The 26,392-nt window shown below is 35.7% G+C and overlaps 1 protein-coding gene across 1 annotated transcript in view; it reads right to left on the bottom strand.

The window, feature by feature from the left end:
• Positions 1-26,392, bottom strand: part of KIF6 (kinesin family member 6) — a gene marked incomplete at both ends in the record, with an annotated part of 170,796 nt that overhangs the window by 32,533 nt on the left and 111,871 nt on the right. Inside the window, 2 exons of the mRNA XM_082758077.1 lie at positions 17,283-17,338; positions 24,023-24,125. Of these exons, the coding sequence (XP_082614203.1) occupies positions 17,283-17,338; positions 24,023-24,125 (159 nt within the window). The remainder of the gene's footprint in view (positions 1-17,282; positions 17,339-24,022; positions 24,126-26,392) is intronic.

Here is a 26,392-nt window from a genome sequence, read left to right on the forward strand (position 1 = left end):
CTGTCAAGAAAAGTCATGGAACAACAAAAACATCTATTTTATCTCAGCATCCCACAACAGTAACAGCAGGCAAGCTGTTCAGCCTTTTTCTGAGCCAGAGAAATAATTGGGGCAAATTCTTATTCTTCTTTATATCACTTGTCCTGCTGCAATGGAAAATAAGATAAGATAAGATAAGATAAGATAAGATAAGATAAGATAAGATAAAATAAAATAAAATAAAATAAAATAAAAGGATCAAATAGTTCTTTGAGGACAACTTGGGGAGGCAAAACAGTCTGCACTGGCAACCTGATTCAACACTATTTCTGAGGCAAGTGATCTATTTTGGAATACAAGGTTGGCCAAACCTCCACGTACACTGATGAGCCTTAACTTTCAGAAAGTCTCTTAGGCATCAGGAAAGAAAAATCACTACTGAAGCCCTCAGGGTCTTCTGACGATAGCCAACATATTTTTCAAGGTAAGATGAGTCTCATCAGCATTAAAAATATATTAATGACAATACTTGAGCAACATATCGTAAAGTATAACCTGCTGCATCAGATTTCTGCCTTTTGTTCACAGAAGAAACATCTGCAGCAGTCTAAGATTTAACTGGCTTTCCTTTCTCCTTCTCTCTCCCTTTTCTCCCCCTCTCAAAGTTTGCTGTCAAAGGTTTCTGACCCCAAAATAGAGCAGGTAGAAGCAAGAATGTGCCTGTGTTCTGGCTATTCCGGCACAGTTTGGCAACTCAGCACAAGCACAACTTTATTGGCAATTTAAGCTATGACATTAAGTTATTTTACATAAGTTAACATTAAGTTAACAGGAACCTGTGAAATACAACTAAACAGTCTTTTGCAGGCTTTTCTAGTCACAAAGATGTAGAAACTGAAAATGCCAGCAAAGAGATTGGGCAGACCACTAAGAACAAGGTAAATGTAGAAGTATTTAGTAGAAGTCATCAGTCAGAGAACCTCAGAAAGACAACAGGTTCAAAATTGGAAGTACAACTTCTACCAAACACATTTGGAAATGCGCAATTCTCCTAACATACTCTCATTCTTTGAAATTTATCTATCATGGATTCAAAGGCATACATTTTATTATGGTGTAGCCTACTGCACATTTTGAGATTACTATTTAAAATATCTGACTGGGACATGTTCTCTTCCTTGCAGTACTCAACAGAGGCAGTAACAGTTTATATCAACATATTTAATACCTTCAAGCATGATCTAATTTACAAACAGAAAGCTTCTTATAAGAAAGTCCTCTCTGCCACATGTTGCTGTAGAATAACACTGCACTTGACTTCACTGATTGTTTCTTGAGCTGTTCAAGATATAGCCCTCTAAATTCTTCCCCAACTTTGTCTCTAATCTCCATACTAACTCCCCTGCCTTCCCGTTTCCTACATGTTCTTGTTAGTTCTGGCCAGATTACATCATAATTATTTTTCTAAGAGGAATGCTTACACTTTCCTGATAGATGAATAGTTTCTGTAACTATTCATTGCTTGGTCTGCATTTCCACAATTACCTTTATCCCACACTTTTTTCTTTTTTCTTTTTTTTTTTTTTTTTTTTCTGACTACCTTTTGCACTTCCTGGTTGGTACACAAAAGTTCTTTGATAGGGCTATACGACAAACCTGTACAAAAACTGTATTCTTCTAATGATAGCATTTTGGACCTTTCCTTTCCTTTAAGTACAGATTGTCATAGGCTCTGTAGGCCTGTATTGTTGCGGTGATCTCCAAGTCCCTTTAATCTAAATGAGGGGAATGCTACAGACCCATTTGCCCAAAGGCACAGGAAGCACTATGGGAAGTGCACATAAATTCATAACAGTTTGCATATACAATACTGGGATATCTAGGCTAACCAACAGAACGCACTAAGTGCTCTGGAATGCAGTTCCACATCTCTTTGAAACGGGAATTGAGAGCCTGGATGCATTCTGAGTTTAGAAACAAATGCTCAGAACTTTATACTATCATCCCAAAGTTGGCTGTCACTACTCATCTTTTTTTTTTTTTTTTTTATAATATATATTTTTTTAAGTTGAACTCAATGCTGCCAAGCATTTTTAGCCAAACATGGATGTTTATCAAAAAATACTCTTCAGGAGACTTCAGCAGCAGAACATGTAATTTCTGGATTCTCAATGGATAGGAGATAGGCAACTGGACAGTCAGTTCAGTCAGTATAGCAGTACTTCTCTATGCACTAGCAAAGGAATTTTGCTGTATTTCATGAATAAAAGTGGATGAGAATCTTTTTTATTTTCTAGATAGCTCTCCTGAATCCAGGTGTTCGAATTTCGTTTAAGCTATACCTTGAATGCCAGAGGTTTTTTTTTCCATGTTGTCCAAAGCTAAGAAATACTTTGTGTATCTATTTTTTTTTTTTTTTTATGCTGGAAAGGAGTCAGAAACGATGCACATCTGGAAGCTGTTGCTCTGTTGTTTATCACATCTATTTGTTCATGAATTAAATATTAAGCTGACCCCAAAAGCATGACTGAAAAGCAATGCCATATGGATAAGAAATCATAATCTGTGAATTAGTGCTTTGGATGCTCATCTATATGACTAAGTACAAGTTATCTCTTGATTATTTCTGAGAAATTAATGTGAAGATAAAGAACGAGGAAAATAAAGTCAGAGGAACAGCTTTGTATACAGGGCTTTTTTATTATTTTATTTAATTTTATTTTAATTTTATTTTAACTTTATTATAATTTTATTTTAATTTCCCCCAAATGGCCAAATTTAAGATGCTTAAAAATAAGTAGCAGGTCTTAGAGCATGGAGACAAGGTCAGAATAGAAATGGGCGTGTGACAAATTTTAATGCTTATTTATTGTGATAAATATACCAACCTCTTGAACATTTTTGTTTGTTTGTTTGTTTTGGGTGGGAGGTGTGGGTGTGTATTAGAAGCATATTAACATCCCAGGTAAACCTGGAATAGCTCTCTGTAAAGATATTTTATATATTTAGTGGTTTGGGTGAGCCTAACCCTGCTTCTTTAACTGTTCAGCAATGTAAAATGCATCCTGATTGTATATAACTTGTAGAATGATATCATCAGCTCTGAACAGAAGTCTTCCTTCAGCTTTAAGAAAAGCATATGAGAATATTTTCATAATACAACTGTTCAGTGTTGATTGCACTCCTTCTGCAACATTCACAACCAGCTGTGGAGATATCAATAGTTCTACATGATTTAAGAAGTAGGTTGGTTTGGAAAAAACAGCTATTGTATTTTGGTGCATGTAAGTACATATGCATATATTGCAAATATTCATCAATGCTGGCCAGATGTGTAAATGAATCACAGGATCCTATGAAACACAATTTTCTATTTCAGTGCTCATGAAGGAGAGAGCTTCTTATTCTCATTCTTCGACAGTGTAATTCTGAATGAGATAATGGGTCTACCATATCCAGAGTTTGAGGGACTGATTCCTCATTCCCAACTTTTCTGAATACCCAGTACTAAATAAAGACACTATTAAGGGAAACTTTGTGTACAAAAGAATGTTGGAATATTTTAAAAATTATAATATAGTGATAAATATCTAATATTTTCTCTTTTAAAGAGGAAATTTAACAAACTGACAGCATCAGAACTTACTAGCCTAATAAAGTAGCAAACTGGAGCACAGCAATCCAGCAATACTATTTTCAGTCTGTAGACAGACTACAAGCAGAAAATCTGTTACTGAGAGGTACTTTTCCAAGTATATAGTCACGGCAGTTCATAACTTAATTGAATCCAATGAGCTCGGTCCATTTGGTTTTAGTTATTCTAGAGAAAACCCTAAGTAAAAAGTGTTTACTTAGGTTCTTCCTGAGCATAACTTTTTCCCCAGAAAATACTTCTATTTCTAAAGAACAGAACATCATTTGTAATAATTAGAAAATGAAAATGTTTCCTACATATGTAGATTCCAACATAGTTCCAAAGAAAACATTAGCATCTTAGGCCTGGAGTGACTGTTACACTAATAAGGTTCCTCTGTTTAAAGAATAGCACATCAGGGGAGCATAATAGAACTGTTCAAATGAATTCATTCAGTTTGGTATTTTCTGAATAAGTCATTTGACAAATCATGTTTTCTCGTTCTATGGACTCATTCAGCCTATGCACTGTCACCCAGGGGCATTGCCTATTGTTTGAAAGTAAAAATAAACATATGTAAGCTACACTGAAACAATGGACAATATTTTGCATTGGCATGAACATATGTATTACCCCCTGAAGCCAGAAGATTTGTACCTTCCAAAACAATTTCATTTTAAAAATTTCCTAAGCACTGCTGCAAGGACAATTTTGCATTACTGCAGATGGTATCCTCTATCCTCTTCTTACAGGGATAAGCAGAAAAAGAAGCAAGGCTGACAGAAGGCTGCTAGGGCTCCTTAATTCCCTTTTCAGCCTCAGATCGAGGAGATCAGGGGAGACAAATCCTGCACTAACAAAGGACTGACAGACGGATAGCAATAACATTGTTCCTTCTGTCTTCTCCAACAACTACCCGTGCATGACCTGGCGCTGGAGCAGCGGCAGCACAGACAGCTCTGGTACAGCTGCTGTCACTCCAGGTGCTCCTGAAGTGAGACAAGAATTAGACTGAATTTTATTTTTTTTATATTAGACTGAATTTTATTTCTAATATTAGTATATTAGAAACATTTACATTGTGTACAGTAAGTATGACAAAGATGGATTGTCTCGCCTGGTTACAGAAAGGCAAACTATTACTTCACAGGCTATGATAATGGACTTCATATTCTTGTCTGGTTTCCCTCCTTGTTTGCTCATCTTACTATCAGTTTTCTGGGGACTGTCATTCAGCTAACGGTATTACTTTAATTGTTTATTCCTTAATTGTTGGTTTTAAGAATTACACTAACCAAATGTAACCTCACTACTCCAACACAATGTGAGCCCAGCTCCTATGCTACCTTCCAGTGATTTCTCTTGAGATTCTAGGCACAAACTCTCACATAAATCAAAAATACAAGTACATTGATTACTCTGATTCACTACAAACACTGAAAGAACAACAACAAAAAAGTATTAACATGAACCTTTAACTAATGAGAAAGAAAAATATACTCCTGTCACCCACCACTTTATATTATGAGCCAACTGGCTGCTCCTAGAACAAGAAAATAGATTATGGGGAATTTCATCACAGCTCTAAGTCTGCCCAAGATAGTAACCAGCTACCATTTTGTAGCTACCTGCCAGGCTTATGGGAAATTCATGACACCTATTCTACCTGCATGGCACCTTGAGAAAGGAGATACATGAAAGATGCTGAGAGAGATCACAGGATTTTTGTGCTCTACAGGTTACTGACTGAACTGAGACACAGAAATCATGCCTGACATGAGCTGGACATCAGCAGAAAAAGAACCTTAGTGGAATTGGGGCAAAACTAAGTTATACTTCATTATGGAAAGAAGGAAATAAATTTAAATGGAAGGATTTGTAACCAAATGGAAAAATAAGAAGTAGCATCCTGTAAAGCAAAGTAAATCACATTTCTAACAAAGAAAAAACTGCAGATGGTGACAAGGTGGTTAAGAAATAAAATCTGCAGAAACTCAGCTGTCTTTCGGTATTTTTAATTCCACATTTCCAAAAACCAAAACGTAACATTTAAAAAATAGATTCCAAAATACAGTCATAATGGCAAGATGATCAGATATTTATCCAAAACAAACACACATAGGAATTATGTTTTTTCAGCATTATGTTGCAAAACAATTGGGCCAAGAAATTAAGGAGAAAGAATCTGAAGACTGTGTCAACCATGCCCAATGGCTTCAGCTTTAACAGCTACTGCTATTTTTGGTGGACACATAAACATGCCTGGTTTATTACAAAACTACTTTGAAACTGACCTGGAGATCAGAAACAGGCTGAGGCTTCTAGGCACTGAGCCACATTGAATAACATCCCAGCTGGGAAATTACAGCTGGGGGACTGTATGTCCCTGTGGCCTGTTTTCTCCTTTGTTTTTCTCACAGATGGCTGCAGGTTTTGAAGAGCTAACATGCTTTGTTATGTTAGACAGAAGGGACATCCCTCTGCAGTTTATAGCATAGCTGGACACTCCAGATTAAGTATGGTAGAAACACTACTTGCGTTACTTTTTCTGACAGAGATTGCTGTGTCCTGAGAGCAAGACTGACTCTCTCTCTGTTAAGCAGCAGAGGACATCTGCAACATGTAGACAGCTTCCCAAGAGAGAAGAAATCCATGGTGACTAAATGTACCGAGGCTTTATTTTTTTTGTGTATATCCATCCCATTGCTCGAAGAGAAGTGTAGAAGCAGTAAGCAGGAAATCTCCCTTTTCAGAGAGCTTCCATTCTCCACTGAAGTGTACTTGTCACATCTACCACTTCTTATGATGAGCTACTGTTTTGGCTTGTTCTAGATCACTGATTTGGCTGTTTGTCCAGAATTTCTCAGGTACTCGGCAGTCCAGCTGGGGTAGCAGCTGCCAGGCAGCCAGAAATCCTGGACACATAACCATCACACATGCAGCATGACACTGAGCAGACTTTGTAGGAGCCAGCTGGGCATATACAGTCAGTTTGACACCTACAGGTGGTGCTGGATGGGTTACATTGTGTTTGCTGCATGAGCGCCCAGTTGCACATGCCCAACACATTCTGAGCATTTCAGATTCACTGCACTGCTCAGATTTATGTCTGAAGAACCTCTGGGACCCTTAGCTTTCAAGTACCAAGCATTGAATTCCCTCGGGTCCCAGGGAGCTTCTCCATATCAAGAATGGACTCTAATCAAAGAACAAGATAAATGGCAAATTCTCTTACTGTTCATGCAAGTTTTTGTCTAGTGACACAGAACTCTGTGTAATATTTAAAGGCACTACACAATACTTCTGTAGGGTGAAATTGGTGGTAAAATAAGGAAAAGTACTGGAAAAAAACACTCTATACCTGTTGTATCATTCCTGAATACCAGCTGAGCTAATTCTGAAGAATTAAGATGTCAGGAAAGATTTTCTTATTTAAAATAATTTATCCTTCTCTTTTGCTGCAATACCTCCTGACATATACATTTTTACACATTGATTGATACCTAAAGAGCCACACCTTTTATCAAATGCAAAATCACTTCCAATCCACAGAGACTCCTTGTGTTTGGACAAGCCACTGAGTGTTAGAAATTTGCTAAATAGATCCATGTTTAGACCACATACTCTGTACTATAATATAGCTTATAATATTTTCTCTCTCTCTAAAAAAAATAATAAAAAAAATCTATGAAACAGCTTCTTCTTTGCTCCTCTTAAAAAACATGGTCACAACCAACCTGTCTCTTAGGCATCATCAAAAAATCTCAGACTAACTTCTCCTAATTGCTGAGTATCCCCTGCAAATAGCCTCACTACTTAACCATTCTTTTAAATTATTCAGCATGACAGATGCTTTTGATAAACATCATGGAGGTCAAGGACATCAATTAAAAACATACCATAAAATTGGCCTATTCTTCCCACCGAAGTTGGATTATTATACCTCTATTGCAGAGCAGGAGGACAGATTTTCTTCATAAGAAACAGAATGAAAGGATAAACAAAAGAAACAAAGACAATTAGAACCAGAAAGAATGGCTATCTATGTATGACTGCTTTTTCTTACAAAGTACAGTCTACGTTCATATGGTTGCACATCTTGCGTCAGCCAACTTGTGCAGCACACATACAGTCTTTGTTTCCCTGTCAGTCTCAGAATACCTGAAAATCTCTCAGAAACTTTGGCAAGAAAAATAGGAGGACAAATTCTGATTGTATATATGAGCATGTCTTAAAGAACAACTAACAACTTTTTTTCCTTTGGATGTTTGTAGTTCACAATGAATAGTAATATTCATTGTTCACAGTAGTAGTCCTCACTGCACCTTTTAAAAAGAGGGCAGTCCCAAAATGGCTGGTTGAGTGCACAATGATAGATTGCTCTCAAAACCAGCAGAAGGATGAGCAGCCTCAGTTGTATAAAGCTTGGTGAAATTGTGAGTGCGATTCAAGGAGGCAGCTTTGGAGATCTCAAAGGTGGACTATATTGGAACATATTTCATAATATGAGCAATTTAATTTGACTCTTTAAATTACTGTCATATCTAATGCTTGTTGTCCTTTATCAACTGAAATGAAAACGATAAAGTCAAACATGGAAATATTTTCAGAATCTTCTTTTCAATCCTTACACAAGTAGAACTAAAACTGCCCTCAGCTAGAGTTTTTCTTGAATGAAGATTTCAAGATTTCAATTTCTGTAGACTTTAAAGGTCTGTGCTAAGAACAGCAATTCATACTAAGCTATCTGAAGAATAAAACACTGTGGAATGATATTATTGTGTTATCTATTCATTAAATATCTATTCATAGTGAATTCATTTATTTATGAGCTGTTTGCATCTCATTGGAATCAGATTTGCCTGTGGAATGTAACCTTTTCTTCTTTTTTTTTTTTTTTCTGTGCAATTTTTTAGTCTTTTGTTAAAACCACTCCTACTATTTTACCTCTGCACTAGTCATTTCCAGTAAAACTCACTGAATATATATACAACTGATGTAAGACTGTGTAAGTACTTGATACGTTCTGGAATTAAACCAGAACAGTGAATTATACTAATCAGCAGTTCTGAAGTCTCAATGTTCATTTCTATAAACGAATAAGTATTTCAAATAGTTACGCTGAAGAATGGAAAGCATTTCAAAGCACAGTAATTTCTCCCTTATTTTAGCCTCATTTCATTCATAGCTGATACAATGTCCAGTGACCTATTGTCCTGACTCAAAACATTTATATTAATACGAAATTAATAGATAATACCACTTATATTATAGACTTTAAGAAAGCAACATGTTGATTTTGATGAAGTTTCTTTTCATATAGCAAATCATAGCAACATATTCATTTAATTTAGGTTCCATGTAAAGAACGGATTTTTTGTCAATGAAGGAATTATATCTTAAAAAACGCTGTTTTGTTCGTGCATGACTTCTCTCAACTCTTTCAATCCATATAATCATAGACTAAAATATGGATTACATTCCTACAGTCATCCTTGGGATTAGAGTTCTTCAGTAATTGTTCTCCTTTCTCAAAGTAAGTAATTTATTCCTGATTGTGAAGCTAAACACTGAAGATATACAACATAGACAACAGAGTGCTCTCTGACCATCTCTACCTGAAAACATCACTTTATCTTTTTTCAATTTTTATCTATGCAAAAAGTGGTTATCAGTTCCCTTCATAAAGCAGTGTAAGATTAAAGAAAAACCTTACATAAAATATTCTTGTTTTGCAATTAGAAGTAGATCCATTTTGCTTATCTCCACGGGGATGAAGAATGACCATAAGAAAATAATTTCTTAAAAGAGAATTTCTTGCAGGCAGTAAGATGAGACTACCGTCATTACTGTCTTTCATTTGTGCTATGACATGTATTAAAATTTCATCAATTATTAAAATGTGCCAAGTATGTGGAAGTAGAGTTGTTAATCAATGAAGCATTTATTTACAGAGGAAGATATCAAAAACTAAAATGTTTGCAATGGCTAGCAATATAGCTGTGCAACTATATTTCCATTACTGTGTTTTGTCAGTTTTTTGTATTTTTGTACCTAATTTCTCTTCACATAAATTATTAACACCCTTACTGCTTGCTGCTATTGCCACTAAAAATAGTGGATTTTTTTTTTTTCATCTGTTTCATGTGCCATATAGAAAAAAAGAGCCAAATTTTTTAACAATATGCAGACTGTTAAAATCATGTGAGTATACCTGTCCTTAATTTTTCTTTAGAAAAGGTGTATTTATGTGTATATAAAAAGTGACAGCAAGAAACAAGCTATGGAAGAAGAAAGAGAAAATAGTAGATGATCAAAGTAAGGAAATTGTGGCTGTATGAGGAAGAACTATTTTACTAAACCAACACCAAGTGTTAGGTACATTGCTGTCCATCTCTAATTCAGAATAATGCTGCTACCCAGAAGTTTTCAGACAGAAAACATTACATACTGCAATACAAAAATTATGAAGCAGGAGTAGCAGCTGTAATCAGAGATTATAAATCTTCAAATTAAAACCTTGCCAGAAGTGGGCTACTTTTGTACCATCGTTTTAATTCTCAACTCTATAACCTGACTTCTCATTTTAAAATAAAATTAAAATAAATGTTGAATTAAATTTAAATAAAGTTTCTTTGTCATATACACTAAATCTCTGCTGTTGTCACGAGTGAGCATTTTTTGTCTTCCATAGTATGTATACATACTTACAGTCTTGCATGTATAGAAAAAGGGTGTTTATAAATGCAGGTTTTACATTATTTAGGTTCCAGTTAGGTTTTACATTTACATTGAATTCACAGAAATAATAGTGCAAGCTATAAGACAGTGAGTTGGGATCAATATTGTCCTTGAGCACTGTTACACCTTGTCCTCAATCTCCCTCATTTCTTACTATTTCAGAGAAGCTCTCAATGAACTGTGATGTAAAAGGACAATTTTTTGAATATTTGCAAGAAAATTAGTTGAAGACCCTTCAATAATATTGCTTTGCAATACAAGGACATGCCCTCATTAAAGACTGTCATTGGTTTAGGTATCCTACAATCCTGTGCACTAAAACCCAAGGTTGAAATGAGACAGAGCAGTGCAGCATTCCTGTGGGTATAGCTGCATCATCAACATCATGTGCACATAATCCACCCACCCACCCTTTCTCATTCCAAGAGTGCCTGTTTCCTCACAGAGTTATTACTCCCACATGACTTTGCCCTTTCTCTCTCAGCTTCAATTATAACATTAGCTTATTTCTGGACAGACTAAAAACAACAGCTGCTTTCCTTTGGGCATTAAATACCATTTAGTACACTTTTTTTCCTTAGGAAAAAATTAACCTTACTAGTGGTGTAAGTACTCCAAAACAGACATTTACAGGGATGAACTGGAAATGTTTACTAATCTTAAATGCTTCTAATATGTGGCACATTTTTGTGCATGAGAAACATTTGTAGTCACTAAATTCTGAATGAACGCATTGTTTTAACATACACAGAAAACAGTACTTTTAATGTCCCCAACTCTTTCTTGCTCTATGATCCATATAGTAGCACTTACGGCTTTCTGTTGTTATTTAATGATTTGCAATTTGTTTAGATGTCGACTTTTTCTCCTTCCTGTCAGAATTTTCACACAATGCTTTTGGTAATGGTATAAAAACACCTTGCTGATAACCATGTCCTAGAAATAAAACTATTAACCCTGACAAGAGAGATGCTATATTTCCACGTCACTTTCTTTGCAAGTATTGTCCCATACATGCATTTTTTGGCCATCACATTTTGCATATTGACACCCTGAGCAGTTTGGAAAACCTACTCTCTGAAAAAAACATCTAATGACATCAATCATATCAGTTATGTTCCTCACACTTAACTGAATCACCTCATAAATCTGTGATACCACAACACCAAGAGCTCAAACTGGATTATTGGCAGACTGTTGATGTCTGCTTTATCCACCTTCCAGACTGCAACAGCTAGTTGCTTCCAGACTTGTCCACACACTGGATGCTGATCACTGTAAACTCTTTAGATTCATGAAGATCATTTCCCTCCTGCTAGTCAAACTGGTCATCATGACAGCAGAAATCCGTTCTACTATGCTGGTCATCTTGCTGCAGAAGGATAAATATGTATGCACTGAATCTGACCATGGTAGCAAGTGTTAAAACACTTTCTTTGCTGTCAGTATAAAACATAGACTAAGAATTACTACCCTTGCTTTCCAAAGAAAGGTGACATCATCTCAATTCCTCACCAACAGATCTCAAAAGAGGTACCACAACCTGGAAAAGCTCTTCCAAACTTTTCCTTGACTATGACTGAGTAGGCAAAACAAACAACCAGAGCCAAAAGATATGTGACTAGATGTCCCAGCAGTTTAGGAAGGTTTCTTTACAGCAAACCAGCAAGGACTAGCCTTTCCCAGACAGTGAGAAGCCTTTAATATTTCACTGATGTGCACAGGACGAGTACATCTAGCAGTGCAGTGGGGTGGATGGCATGCAGGCTTAGACAGCAAAGATTGACAGAGATAACTTGACTCTGCAGCCTTGGTATGGCCCACATTGTGTCCCTCAGGTTAATCTGCCTTATATGAAGGGTCTGTAACTGTCCAGCTTCTCTTCAGGCTTTCTTAGATAAAGATTTAGCCCTTCTGGAAGACACTGCTCTGTTTATATTGAATAGCAGCCTTCAATACCTTAACTATATAGCAACTTTCTTGTTTCATAAATACCTCATGAAGTATCACAAAATCAAGAAAGAAATCATAATAGACCGATTCATTTTAGCCCAGCCCCCTATATAGACTTCAAAGGAATTGACAGGCTAGGTAAGATGTCCAGAATTAACAAAATTAAGCTCTGTCAGGCTAAGTAGACACCAAGTTCTATAACTCAGCTTTGCCTATATAGTGAAGGGCTATATCTGTACCTGTGCTGATCACAAGAAAGGCAGAACATTGTTATTAATTGGTATTTAGAGTGCCTGGGAGAGAGGTAGCATTTCCAGCAAACAGCTTCAAAGTTATTTAGATCAGGTGATCCAGGCGATGGAGCAGAGATTTCCCTGCAACCCATGGAGAAGACAAGAGTGGAGTATTTCCCTGCAGCCTCTGGAAGATTCCATGCTGGAGCAGGTGGGTATGTCCTGAAAGAACTGCAGGTTATCGAGAGTCTATGTTGGATTAGGCAAAAGGTGTGAGGAGGAAGTGGCAGAGAGGAATGTTTATGGACCTCCAATCCACATTCCCCATGTGTCACTTGCCAGGGGAGAAGGCAGAGACATTGAGAATGAAGGTCTGAATGAAAGACCTAGAAAAAAGGGGATGGGAAAGGGGATGGGGGAAGGTGTTTTAGATTTTTGTCGTTGCTTCTCATCATTCCAGTCTATTTTAATTGGGAATAAATAATTTTTTTCCGGAGTTGAGCCTGTTTTGCCTGTGATAGCAATTGGTGAGTGATCTCTCCGCCTTTATGTTGACCCATGAACATTTTCTTATTTTCTCCCCCTGTTCTGCTGAGGAAGAGGAGTGAGAAAGTGATTTGATGGGTGCTTGACAGCCACCCAAGGCTGACCCATCACAACATGCTAGGCACAATACCTCAATTTTTCCAAGAGGAGATTCTATACCTTTACTATTCTGAAATAAAATTCTTGGCTTCAGCATTTTTTTTTTTTTAACTAAGACTTTTTAAGTAATACTTTAAAGGATCTACATCTCTTGTTAAAGCCCCTAACTCTATGGGAATGATAAAATACAAAAATATTTGCAGTGACACATCATGTTTTTTAATGAGAAAAAAAAATATATATTTCTCTTTTCTTAGCCAGTGAAATATACATTTTAGAGTTTTTAATATTAGACTAGAAAGACAAAAGTTTATTTGCATGTCAGTACTGGCTCACTGTCAACTACTTCTCCTATGTTGGTTATAGAGTTCCAATTAGTTCCCTGACCTCTCAGTTATTTCTTTCCAGTTTTACTTAGGTTGATTTGATTTTGATGATTCTGTATTTGCAATTTAAAGTTTACTCCTTGGTTACGTTCCCTAGTCATATGTAAACAATTCGGAATAGTTCACTCAAGCTGATCCAGACACATCTACGTAGCCCAAATCCAGTCTTAATTTCTCTGCCTTTTGATAGTGTATTTATGCAGTATACTGACACTGAAAAACAAGCGCCCACCAACATGCTCCTCAATGCTTGCACCAAAGAAATTTGCTCCTTTATTTGGAAATCAGAAGAAGAAAAAAATCATCATACAAGAAAATGCACTTTCTTATTTCTAGGAGGTAATGGTGAAAAGTAAGAACGATGAAAAATCTGATAAATATTATTTTCCATAAAAATAATTTAAAAAATCTCTACATTCTTCTATTAATATAAAAGGAAGCAGAATCCAGGAATATGTGGTATAGAAGCAAAGGCACGTGGTAACCATGTCTCATTTCTTACATTACAGTCACTTTGCTCTTAAACCCAGTTTACATCTAGACTGTAATCTAGACTACATCTGTGTTTCTTAATCTTTTTATGCAAGCTATAACACCAGCAAGAGCCTACCATGAAAATCTTATTCCAGATTACTTTTTCCAGCTCTAATATCCTGATGTGTTTTTGAGATGCTAATGTAATTGAGAAGTGGTTGGAATATTCTGTGTACTTTTTACTGCAAAACACTAATATTTCCAGTCAGAATGAAAGGATATTTATGACATACAAGTTACAGCCAACTACTGTCACTATCTCAGTATATAATCAGATTGCATGAAATGTACTCTATAACCTCTGCGGTGCATAGTTTTGTACTATTAAGTGTAGCTTAGAAATAACAGAAACTGATATTGATGGGATCTGTTCTTGATTGTGCACAAGGCAGCCAGGAATGCTTTAGGAAACCAAAATAACAATAAAAGTAAATGAAAGATCTAGTTGCAGGCTGCAGATGGCTCTTATTCTTCCTGCCACATTTTCAGTAAAAATTTGGCAGCTTAATAGCCTTACTTAGCATCTTTAATGTTATGCATACTATGATGAACAAGAAAAATTAAAGTTTTTTCCAGGATGCTAAACTATGTTAACCAGTGTAATCGCATTTGTTAAGCTGAGTAAGCCAGCAAGTGTTGTTCTTGATGTAAAGTTTTTATTTTTAGAGAGGTGCTAATAGGCAGATTTATTTACAACTATGATCAAAAGAATGCTGGACAGGAGAAAAGAATAGGAGAATAAAAACCAGTGTGTAGGTCAACCAGAGTGCTAATTTTCATATGCAGCATAACGTTACACAGAAAGAATTCAAGGAAGGACTGTATGTTATGATCACTCTCAAGCCTCAAACATCAGTATTTAAAAACCATCCACAAAGTACTGCATAATCTGTGGAGATCAGCATATCCATATGGAATCTGCATGTCCTGGATGGAATTTGTTATTCATACAATATGATTACAGTATGAACTAAATGAAAAGAATATTCTTCCATTTTAAGACCAAAATAAAAAAAATGGAGACTAATGAAATACAAGGTGTGTGTAAGGTGGCTGCTAAATTCCTATCCCCAAGCAGCGCTATCACAGCTCCTGGCAATGAGCATGATGTGTTAGTGTGTGACTACTTATTGCTGGTGTATATTCAGTGTATATTTTGTATACTTATGCAAATATACTTTGTATACTTATGCTTTGAAATGGTTTTCAACATCAGCAAAAGAAAAAAGTTTGACAGCCACTGCTGACTTTGGTTCTACCTCAGTCTAGGCCAAGACATCATTTGGGCTTCCTATCATAGATGAGTAAATCCAGGAGACAGAATTAAGTCAGGACAATGCAGACTTCAAGATGGAAGCAGAGGAAAAGAAAAGGTTGTATCCTGATCTAATGGTTTACATTCACACCTTGGCACAGTGATGTCCAAAAGCTACAGACATTATTCACCTTGGTGATACTTCCTGTTACATGGTGGATAACATTCATTGTCATCCACAGTAGGTTTAACCTGCTTTTTTAAGTTGATGATGGGAATAAGCCAACTGACACATGTTGCTAAGAAATAGTTTGACTGACATGTGTCAGCTTTCCCTTACTATCAACCTGTGCAGTTTACAGCTGTGGAAAATGTGGATTTGGGAGTCACATGTAGAGCTACAGAACCCAGACCAAGTTCAAGACGACTAGTGTTTTCGGGACATAAGTGTATTACTGTCACCAAAATCAGCTTCTTGTAATTCTTTGAGAGATTATAAAAAAGCAGAGAAGCTGGATAGACCACGTGACTGCAATGGCAGGATTTAAGTGAGATTATATGGACACAGGAGAGACTTGTATGTGCAAGGCGGATATTGAACTTTTACTGACACTGGCCAATCTTGGGACATCCATGCACAAGGTCCGTATTGAGCTATGTTCTATCTAACCTGAAGGAGATAATTATGCCTACTGAGAGAAGGCAGATTTATTAATGTGCCATGACTTGTTGAAACAGCAGAGTATTCAGAATGCTGGCTCAGCACCTGATGTCTATGGTTCTAGATCCCTTCAAAACATCCTTTGTGCAATGTTTTATCACACAGTGGCAACATAACTAAGGTTTTCCACATAGTTCACCTAATTTGAAACATACTGTGTACCATCTCTGAGCAGAAATTGTGATGTACCTGAAGTTTCTTGACAATAGAATCTGGCAGTAGCTACTTTTCATGACCATGGAGAATATTATCATGAATATGGTGAAAGTACATAGCAATCGTCAGGAGAGCCTTGAGATTTTTGTCCATTCCCAGCAGTCAACTGCTGTTATGAGACAAGTAGTGATGACACTGGATGCTAAATCACTTTTAAAATTAGTCCCTCATGGTCTGTAACTGGAATCTTGAATAGATTTGGTTCACCTGAATGTCAGCCTACAGGGACTTGGTTCACCTGAATGTCAGCATACAGATGACAAAGACTTCAGTGATAGATAACAGAACTGTTTCACATCTGACATAGAGCCTGGATAGCCAATTGTTAGGAAAGAGGTTACAGATTGGGAATCAACAGAACTCAGAAATCACCTAGGAACATATCAAGGGCTGGTAGAAGGATTGGATAAAACCCAGCTTCAGGTTGAATGTATCTCTAGGTGACTTGGCTTTGAATAATTTGAACCTGGAAGCCAAACATATGATGTCGGGCCCCTAAAACAAAATATGAAGAACCCTCCCACCAAGCTGAAGGACTCCTCAGAGTCATTCTAATTAATCTGTATAAAGGAAGTGCAGAGGAATAATTCAACAATGAAACCTTATTGTATCAAAAGCTATATGAATTTAATACATTGATGACACAACTTGGAACAAAGTTCTTTGGATCATTTTATCCTGCAGTGAAATTCAGGAAATCCAATGTTAATACCTTAACTTCTCCCTTTGCTAAATTTCAGATCTCATTTCAAATAAAGAACTGAGCTGTTCTTCACATTATTTGGAATAATCATGTTTTCATATTATTTGGGAAAAAAAAAAGATACATAAAATGATTACTGCTATCATCAGTTACAATTTATCTCTTTGGAAATATTAATAATCCATTGATTCATTTATTTTAGAAAATAAATCTCTTATTGTATCCTCTGAATGCTGCAATTTCATCAGCTATAGATGTAAAATGAAGCTGAAATGTACTCACTTATTTTATTTCTCACTTCATTTATTTTTTCTCCAAGGCATTTAGCTTCAGCAAACCTGTCAATGCAAGCATAATGATACAGAATTATTCAAAAGCACAACTAGTGAAACTATTTGTTCACAATAAAATACCAAATTCTTCATGACAATTTTTGTTTTGTAAGTAGAACTGGTAGGAAACAATTTTCCATCAAAAAAGATAGTCTGGCCTAAAAGAAACAATTCTGAATGCAACAAATGGGTTTATAAGACAGACTAAATAAATTTGTAGCTATAAATTTTTAAAATTATGTTATTTCAATTCTAAGAATTGGATTCTCTTAAATACTCATATTAGGCTATGATATTAATTTTAATATGATAAATTACTTGCAATGTACACAGCTATATAAATATAGAAAGAGAAAAAATCCGAAGTAAAAACAAAATTAGAACATTTGCTCCCCAGGAAAATTCATATTTAAGCATGTAACTTACACATTGCTGGTAATCACTGTGATGTGTGAACACGTATACCCCTGTCACTAAGAAACCTCTCAACAGAAAAATAAGAAAGTGTGACAAAAGTAAATTATTCTGATCTTCTACAGCTAGCCCTTATTATATCCACCAAACTAATTCCATCAAATTAATATCCACCAAATCAATTAATCAGGCTTTAGAAAGTCCCTTTGTAGTATTCAAGTAACTGGACCTCAAAACAAAACCGGAAAAGTGAAGTTTCCCTTGGGGTATTTCATGGTAGAGGAATGTAATCATTGTAAATAAGGGACAGATACAGACTAACTTGTGTGTTTTCCTTTGAGAAAATTACTAATTGCCTTTTGTAATTCACAAGATTTGTTTTACTTAATATGCCATATTTGTACCATCCTAGCATAAAATGAGGCCTTCCATCTTGGGGTAGTGTTTTGACAAGAAAAATTAACTCAGTCATTTCTTGAAGGAAAGACCAAGGAAAGCTCAGCATGTTGCAGGATGTGTTTTTAGTGACTCAGTAGGTGGTTCTCCTCTCAGAATGTTTACAGCACTAATCTACTCACATATTTCTTGAGTGTGCTGTAAAAGAAAACCACCTGTGGCAATCAAATATCACTTGTCCTTTTCTACAAAAGTTGTGATTAACTCTGGTGGCCTAGATGAGTCTAGAGCTGGTAATTATATTTCTCCTGAAAATATCCTTTTTTAGTTTTCAGTCCCCAACTAATGATGAAAATTGTTTTTATATGCCTTTTCACTGTATTTTTTGTGCTATAGCTGATTGAATTTAAGTAGCAAATTATTCATAGTAAGAAATGTTTGTCTGAGATTGTACTTGATAAGAGGTAACGCAATGATCACTTTTTACAACCTTACATTCCCAAAACACCGAATAACATCAGTCAAAGAATCTTCAAAGCATTCTTGACTGCAAAACATTGTTACAGAAATTTTTAGAAAGAGCAAACTGAGATACAGCGAGATTAAGTGACTTGAAGAATGTTAAAAATTGCATTCCTATGCAAAATATTGTGAATCACAGCACAGACATCTATCCCAAATTGTTAAGACTGGAATAATATAAACCATGTACAGACGAAGTATCTTGCCCACCTGCATGCTGAGTGGTACTGCAAGCTCTTAGGGAGACCATGTTTGTTATATTTGAACAATACTGAGTATAATTGCATCCTAGTCCATGATTAGGATGTTTTTAGATGTTAATTATTAAAATAATAAGTAATCATTTCATAGCCAAAAATGTCATTTTTTAAAGATGGACTACAGTGCTTAAAAATTTTCAGTAGGTACATGTAAAAATTAATTTACTGACAACTTCCTGACTATATTCAAATCACCAAACCTTTATGTGGTATGAAAAATATTCTAATGATCAGAATTTTATTTTTTAGCTTGCAGCATGATGTTGCAGTGATGCTCACTTCAGTGTTGTTAAGCATTCTGCTCACTGTATGTCTTGCTCCTTAGTAAATGTGTGATATCTAGGGATTTCATTACAAAGCAGCTGCCTACTGAGCAGAATGAATACATTTATATCCTCTACATTCCCTATAACCTGCTAGAACTTGAGGTTGAGGTCTTCTCCTTTTATCCTTTTTTTTTTTTTTTTTTCCTCCTATCAGTTTTCTGATATTTTATAGCAGTTGTTGACATAATTACTACACTTATTTAACTCAGTACTATATAAAGCTGTTTAGGAAAAATGGTATCTAGATCAGGCATTCAAATGCCAAGTGGATTCTGCTGTAAGAATCATGACAATCAGTTCAATGTACAATGGCAATGTCTGAACATTGTTCAAGGAAGTATCCATTGTAATAGTTTGAAGTGTAGAAGAATAATTTGCTGCATTGTGACCTTTGTCGTAGGCCATTAGGATTGACATGAAATTCTGAATTGTTATTTCAATGTGTGTGAATGGACCCTTGCTGAATGTGAAGGCAAAACTATAACACTTTATAGTTAAGTAACTGTTCAAATGATTTGGTCTAGGTCTTCGTCTAGCCAAAGTAACTGAGGAAATCTGCAAACTGTATTTTTGACTAACTCAAATAGTGGCAAAACTTAGTCAAGAAATGTAACTTTCACCTGGGAAGGTGGGGCTTGGAAAACTACCCATTCTCGATTAGTCCATTTCCCTGTAAAACTGGAAAGTGCTGGAATTTCATGTGACCACATTCAGATCTGCTCATGGACACTTGTTTTCAAGGCTGAATTCAATGTGGTTAAACAGCTCCCGCACTTACTATATCTCGCATAAGGAGGGCAGAAGCCTTTGAAGCATCTGTGAGAACGTTATATAATCCTTTCCCACTTAGAACTTGTTTTGACATAAAACACAAAAGGTATGGAAGGTTGTGTGAAGATCTAATGGGAACACTCCAAAGTACCTCTTTCTTTCCTCCATATCCCATAGACCAAATACTAAGCTCATCAATTACTTAGAAATTATTGAGGCAAAAGTCCTGTGGACTCTGATTCATGTTCACAGATAGATTTAGCTAGACAAGCTGAAGCCAGATGTCTATCCAGACCTTATTCATAGCTTGCTGCCTTCAAAATATGAATAGCTGAATGGGTTATGCATCTGTTTCTCAAACACCATAGTTTATTAGCTGGCACTATAACCTAAACTAAAATTTGGCATTAATTTATAACAGACCAAGAAATTCCATCTCTGACTATGAATCATAGACAAACAAAATAAACAAGATAAACACATAAGATTTGATTCTAATATTGGAAGAAAAAAGGCTACTTTTGGTACTGCTCTAATAAAAAGTCTGGCATAAAACTGATATCAGCATGAATAGTGATGAGTGATTGATTATATTGTTAGCTCCAAAGAGTCCATGAGAATCCTACATGAAGAGAGACTGCTCTGTAGGAAGGCTGAATCATGGCTTCTAGTATCTACAAGATGAAATATTCTGTCGAAAACGCCAGAATGAATTTGGACACTAACTGCCGGGGAAGGAAAATTTTGCAAAGATTTAACTCTTTGAACATAAGTATCAGTAATCAAAAAATTAATACTTTGAAAAACAAATACCTAACTCATAGTGTAAAATAAGACAAATTCAGACGCTGTCAAATGAGAGATTGGAGATATTTAGTGAAATACACAAACATTCACTCATTTCTAATTAGACCTAAGTGATACTCATCCTTTCCATGAAACTCATCCATAGCTACTTAAAAACCAAGTTAGCCGCTAACTAGCTGAGACACAGAAAGCAGGAAAAGAAGCAAGTGGAAAAAAATTAATGGAGAACAACAAAATGGAAACTAGACTTACATCACATCTGTAAGCTCAGTAGAATTTTAATTCTGGAAATACTGACTAGGATGGGATTTAAAAGGCTTATTGCAGTATACAATATTGCAGTGGAGTTGCTTAGCTGGGAAGATTTCTCGCTAGTATATTTCACCAGAAAATGAGACACATTTTTCTCCACCTTAGAAAAACAATGCTAAGAGAACACTGTTGTATTGAGGAACAGGACATTACTAAGTTCTCTGGAAGTCAAGTATAGGATGTCCAAATTCCAGAAGTCTGATTCTGTCTGGGCATAAACATACATGTAGATTCTTAAGCAGGGCTGCAGTTATTGTTGTACAGAAGAAAAATGAGAAAGAGTTGTTTTGTATTAACTGCAGCCTAAGCTGTAAAAGATCACCCTTTCTATCTTACAAGGCCAATTTTTTAGTACTTCCCATAGGTAACTCTACTAATGGGATAGTCTGAATCTATTGTCTTTCACTTAGACCGTAAATCAGAAATTACCCTTAACTAAATAAGCTTCCCTGTGTGTTTTTTTTTTTGTTTGTTTGTTTTGTTTTGTTTTTTTAATCCAGGGATGATACTGAGTTACAATACTGAGTTAAACCCCTGTAAAGATCTCTGAAGTGGTAGACAAAAAGTGTTATGTTTGAGACAGTATTTCTTTTACTTTTTTTTTTTTTTTTTTTTTTTTTAAGACAAAATAAATAGTTTCAGTATTTGATTTGATCAGTTGATTACATTTGATAGTTTATACACAGGCAGTTATAGAAAAAATACTGTGTATTTACAAATATGTACGTGTATATTGACAGAATCACAGAATGGGTGAGGTTGGAAGTGACCTCTTCCAACAAGGTTAGCTGGTCCAACCCCCTACTCAAACAAGGCCACTTAAGAGCAAGTTATTAAGACCATGTCCAGGAGGATTTTATAGATCTCCAAGGAGGAAGACTCCATAATTCATATAGATTCACATCCATGTGAATAACTTCACAGCCCAAGCAACAGCTGTGACCCTCACAGTCAAACTTTCAACTAGGCTCACCAGAGTTCACCATTCAGTTAATACAAGAATGGTATAATTAGCAAGCCAAGAGAATCTACCCAAAATACCCAAAGAAAGAAAATATGACAGCTAAAAATAAGTAAGTTGTGAACCAAATACTGTTTGTGGTATGACAGAAGTGGTTATGTAACTGTACACAAAAATATTAACATGAGAGGGCTACATGTAGATGGAAGTTATGGTAACCTTTAAACGTGTGGTGTCCACACACTTCTTCCTGTGCAATTTGAACACTGGCTGGGTAACCAAGTTTTTGTGCAACTGGTGGTTCAGAGACTGCATTCAAAATTACAGACTGGACTTGATACAAATCCAGTTTAATGAACTCAGTAAACTTGGAGCTACAAGCATCTTTACTAAAATCCATTGAAAATGGCAGGGGAAAACTGTCTTGCTCCAAGGTATGAACATTCACAGCACCGATTTCAGCAATCAGCTGCTGCATATTAGAGAGGGGCTATCCAAGGCATGAATGTGAATCAATTTGTCCTTTAGGGAAAGTAAATCTGGTGTCAGTTTGTGGGTTCTGCCCATCTCTATTACATGTTCTGAAACCAGAAGGAAATACTGGTTTGCTTCATAGTAATAACTATCAGAGAAAATATGGCAGAATTGTGATTAACTAGAGTAAATTCCAGACATGGCTCTGAAGTGCTGTGCTCCCATGACCACGCTGTAACCATGAAGTGTTCTCTCAATAGACAGTAACGTCAGAAATGACTGCAGTGCAAGTTACATGTGGCATCATCTGATCTATTGATCAGAAGAAAGGCATTATTAAATATCCAGTTTATGTGAATAAAACTTTATGAACTTCTAATGCCTTGGCAATTTGTGCCCCCGTGGCTACAAGTCATAGACCTGGGTGGAAAATTAACCAATTCATGAAAGTGGTAAATAGCAAGATCTTGAATAAACCATGGAGACATGGAGCAGATAATTTCTTGCCTGAATTACACTGAAGTAAATATATATAAGATACAGTGACCCTGAAAACAATGTATTTAATGCCTGGTAAGTAGGAAAATTGTTCTGTTAACAAAGCAGAAAAAGCAGACAAAACATGAAGGAAGAGACCCCAGGAGAAAAAAAGAAAAATAGAAAAAAGAAAAGAAAAAATGGTTTAGGGGAATATTAGTTAGAAGGGTACATTGAGAGATATACTTTTGACATGTCTGATCTAAAAACATTATATTTCACTTGTAAAACTGACAGTGAAACAGTACTTTTCTACAATCAGCATGATAAAGTCTTGGTGGTTTGATTTTTGAGATGCTTAAAGTCCACTTTATTAAAATTCATGTTTTTAATATTTATCCATTCTCATCATCTTCACCAGAAGATTTTGAAGTGCTTTGCTAGCATTAACAATAAATGTGCGTAGAAAGTATTATTTCTGTTTTAGAGTGCAAAACTGGAAGAGAGAAGCTAAAGTCACTTGGCAAACAAGATAGAAGCAAGACAAAAGCATCTGTTAAACATCTCCTAGCTTACTGTCCAATTCAGTGCTGAAGCCAGTAAAGCATTTTTAACAATGGAAATTACAGTAATCAGTTTAGTCACATGAATCTAACTTCCTCTAGATAATTCCTGATCGTGAATGCCATTTACCACATTGCTTTAATGAGGCTATGAAGATAAGATGAATAAAGCCTGTGGAAAGATGCACTGAAATCACTCATGCCATTTTCATATTCTGTTCAGACTTTCCCTCCATCATCTCTTAGTGCCTTCCAAATATGAAATATCCCCTGTAAGAAAAGGCCAAGTTTCTGTACCAACATCTTAACAGGGGCTTAGGATGTTTGGCGTAAAACTACATGTTCCTATTCAGGCTTATAATGAACTCTCAGATGTCTGTCTCCAGCTGTACTATTGTGACACTCACCTCTGTTTTAGAAGCTGTTTGTTGTCCTCAATGGTTACACTGTCAGCATGGTCCCACTTGAAAACTTCAAAAGCCTCCTGACATCCAAGGGACATCTTTCCTCCTGCCCCAAGGAAAAAAAAAAAAAAAAAAAAAAAGGGAACTACTTCAAAATAAGCAAGAGACAGACATTTCACATTCAGTTAACTCCTTTTTAGACAAATATAGCAAATCAGCCCAATGGTCTTAAAAAAAAAACAGTAGACTATGCTCCGTGGTCCAGCAACAGGAAAGTATTTTTGACAAAAGCTCTCTTACCTGACAAATTAATTTGTTTTCACTTAATTTCTCTAAAGCATGAATATTTGTGTTGTATAATTTCTCAAGACAACTTACATTTTTCATAAATAAAACCAAAATGTGAATGTTGTATATGAAATATTCTTAAGTATAATATGAGGTATTTCTTAAGTATAAGAGTATGAGGCATCAAGCTGCACTTTGCTTCTGTATTTCTTTCATTCTTCTACCATATTTGCCCCAAGACATGAGTTGAATATTTTCAGTGCTCTGTGAAGAAAAAACGTTGGGCTTCTTTTAATTACTGTTTCATCACTCTTAGTGAATGTCACCTCCTTTTAGTGAATCAGATGTTCAGATATTGTACCTACAAAAATGGCTGGTTCTTGCCTTTTAAACTTTCAACATGCACCAGAAGTTCAAGACCTATTTTCTTTTTTTTTTTTTTCTTTTTTTTTTTTTTTTCAGGATTACTCCAGAAAAGTATGATAGTCTGTCTTATTTACCAGTTATCACTGCTGAATGATCTACAGATACAAGAAACCATGTATCTGTATTACTATTAACAAAAAAAATATTCAAAGGCTACTCACAAATCTGCCTTCCTGCTTCAGAGCTATCAAGAGCCCCACATCCATTGTGTAAACTTTCCTGGGATTTTGCTGTGCAAGAGTTTTCTATATGGTTTGTGGCAACTGACCAATGTTACCAATAACATATAATGTTTGCATATTATTTTCCTGGCTACCTACTTTGCAATTTTTGTGTAAGCAGGGATGACATGTATTAACAAAGCATACATAAACAGATGTTGGGCTATGCATTACTAGCATGCTACACCTTGCTAGTCCAGCTGAGTTCGCATGAAAAAAACTGCATTGTATAGTCACTCCAGAATGTATTCTGCTGCCTTTCATTGTACTTTTCCTTTCAGGACTACCTTTCACTGACTTGTATGAGATTTCTGTGGTGTAAGATACTGTTTACAGTGAAGGCTGGTAACACAGACTAGCAGTTAGGGTTCAATAATCAGTAAAAGTTTTAAAAAATCTTTATTCAAAATATAGCAGAAAAAAAATGCCCTCTATTTCAGTCAAAAGAATCAACACATCTGCTACTAATTTAAACATTTTGAGTTGAAAATAGAACCACCAGGAATGTTTGAATGGCAAAGCATGCAGAAATGCTCCACCCTTTTTGAATAAGAAAATCAAAGAAAGATACAGTGCAGTTTTGCTGCTGTGTGATCCAAAAGAGCAAGAGGATTTAGGAAAATATATTTTTCTCTGATAATGACCTGAGAAGATAGTGTTCGTGTTTTATGCTTGCATTGAAGAAAATAAGTCAGCTTTGGAAGCAGAATTTTACAGTACATACATCCCATCACTAGCACTAATTTTAATATGCAGCCTGAGCTGACCCTCTAGAATTATTATTTTATTTTCAGAAAAAGTTTGTATTAAGTGCAGAAAGACTTAATGAAATTCACAGCTGAGCTTAAAATAAACAGTGAAACAACTTTATTCATACGTAGTACTGCAATGTAAAGTATTTAACCCTTCTGACAATGCTTTGCCTTTGAGTTTAAGAATTGGAATTAGGTTTGGAAAACAAAAACTTTTTTGGTGCTTACAGTTTCTTCCAGGCAGAAATGCATTAACTAAAATTAAAGGTAACCTGATAACAGTTTTCCCCTATTACATTAAGTGGCAGCAGAATTGAACAGGTACAGCTTAACAAAGCACTCATAAATAGATCTCCAGAATTCTTGGGAAGGACAAATTTTCCAGTGTATACAGTCCGTTTTAAGAAAATACTGAAGTATATGGAACAGCAAACAATTACATTCTGAAAATGGTATCTCAGGAAAGAAGCTTAAAAAAAAACAAACATTTTTTATCTCAGTTAAAATCAGTTTTTATCTCAGCATAATATGAGCATAAAACAGCTACAGAACAAATGCTGTAGCCTGCGGATAATGATGGAGACATTTGGGATAATAATAAGGGAATATAGTAATGTTAATAGTAAAAGACTGCAAGAAACATTGGAAGCTTGATGGAGTGGTGGTGTTTTCATTCTGTTCAGTAA

The sequence above is a fragment of the Aythya marila genome (assembly GCF_965140915.1).
Source record: "Aythya marila genome assembly, chromosome: 3".
Lineage (NCBI taxonomy): Eukaryota > Metazoa > Chordata > Aves > Anseriformes > Anatidae > Aythya > Aythya marila.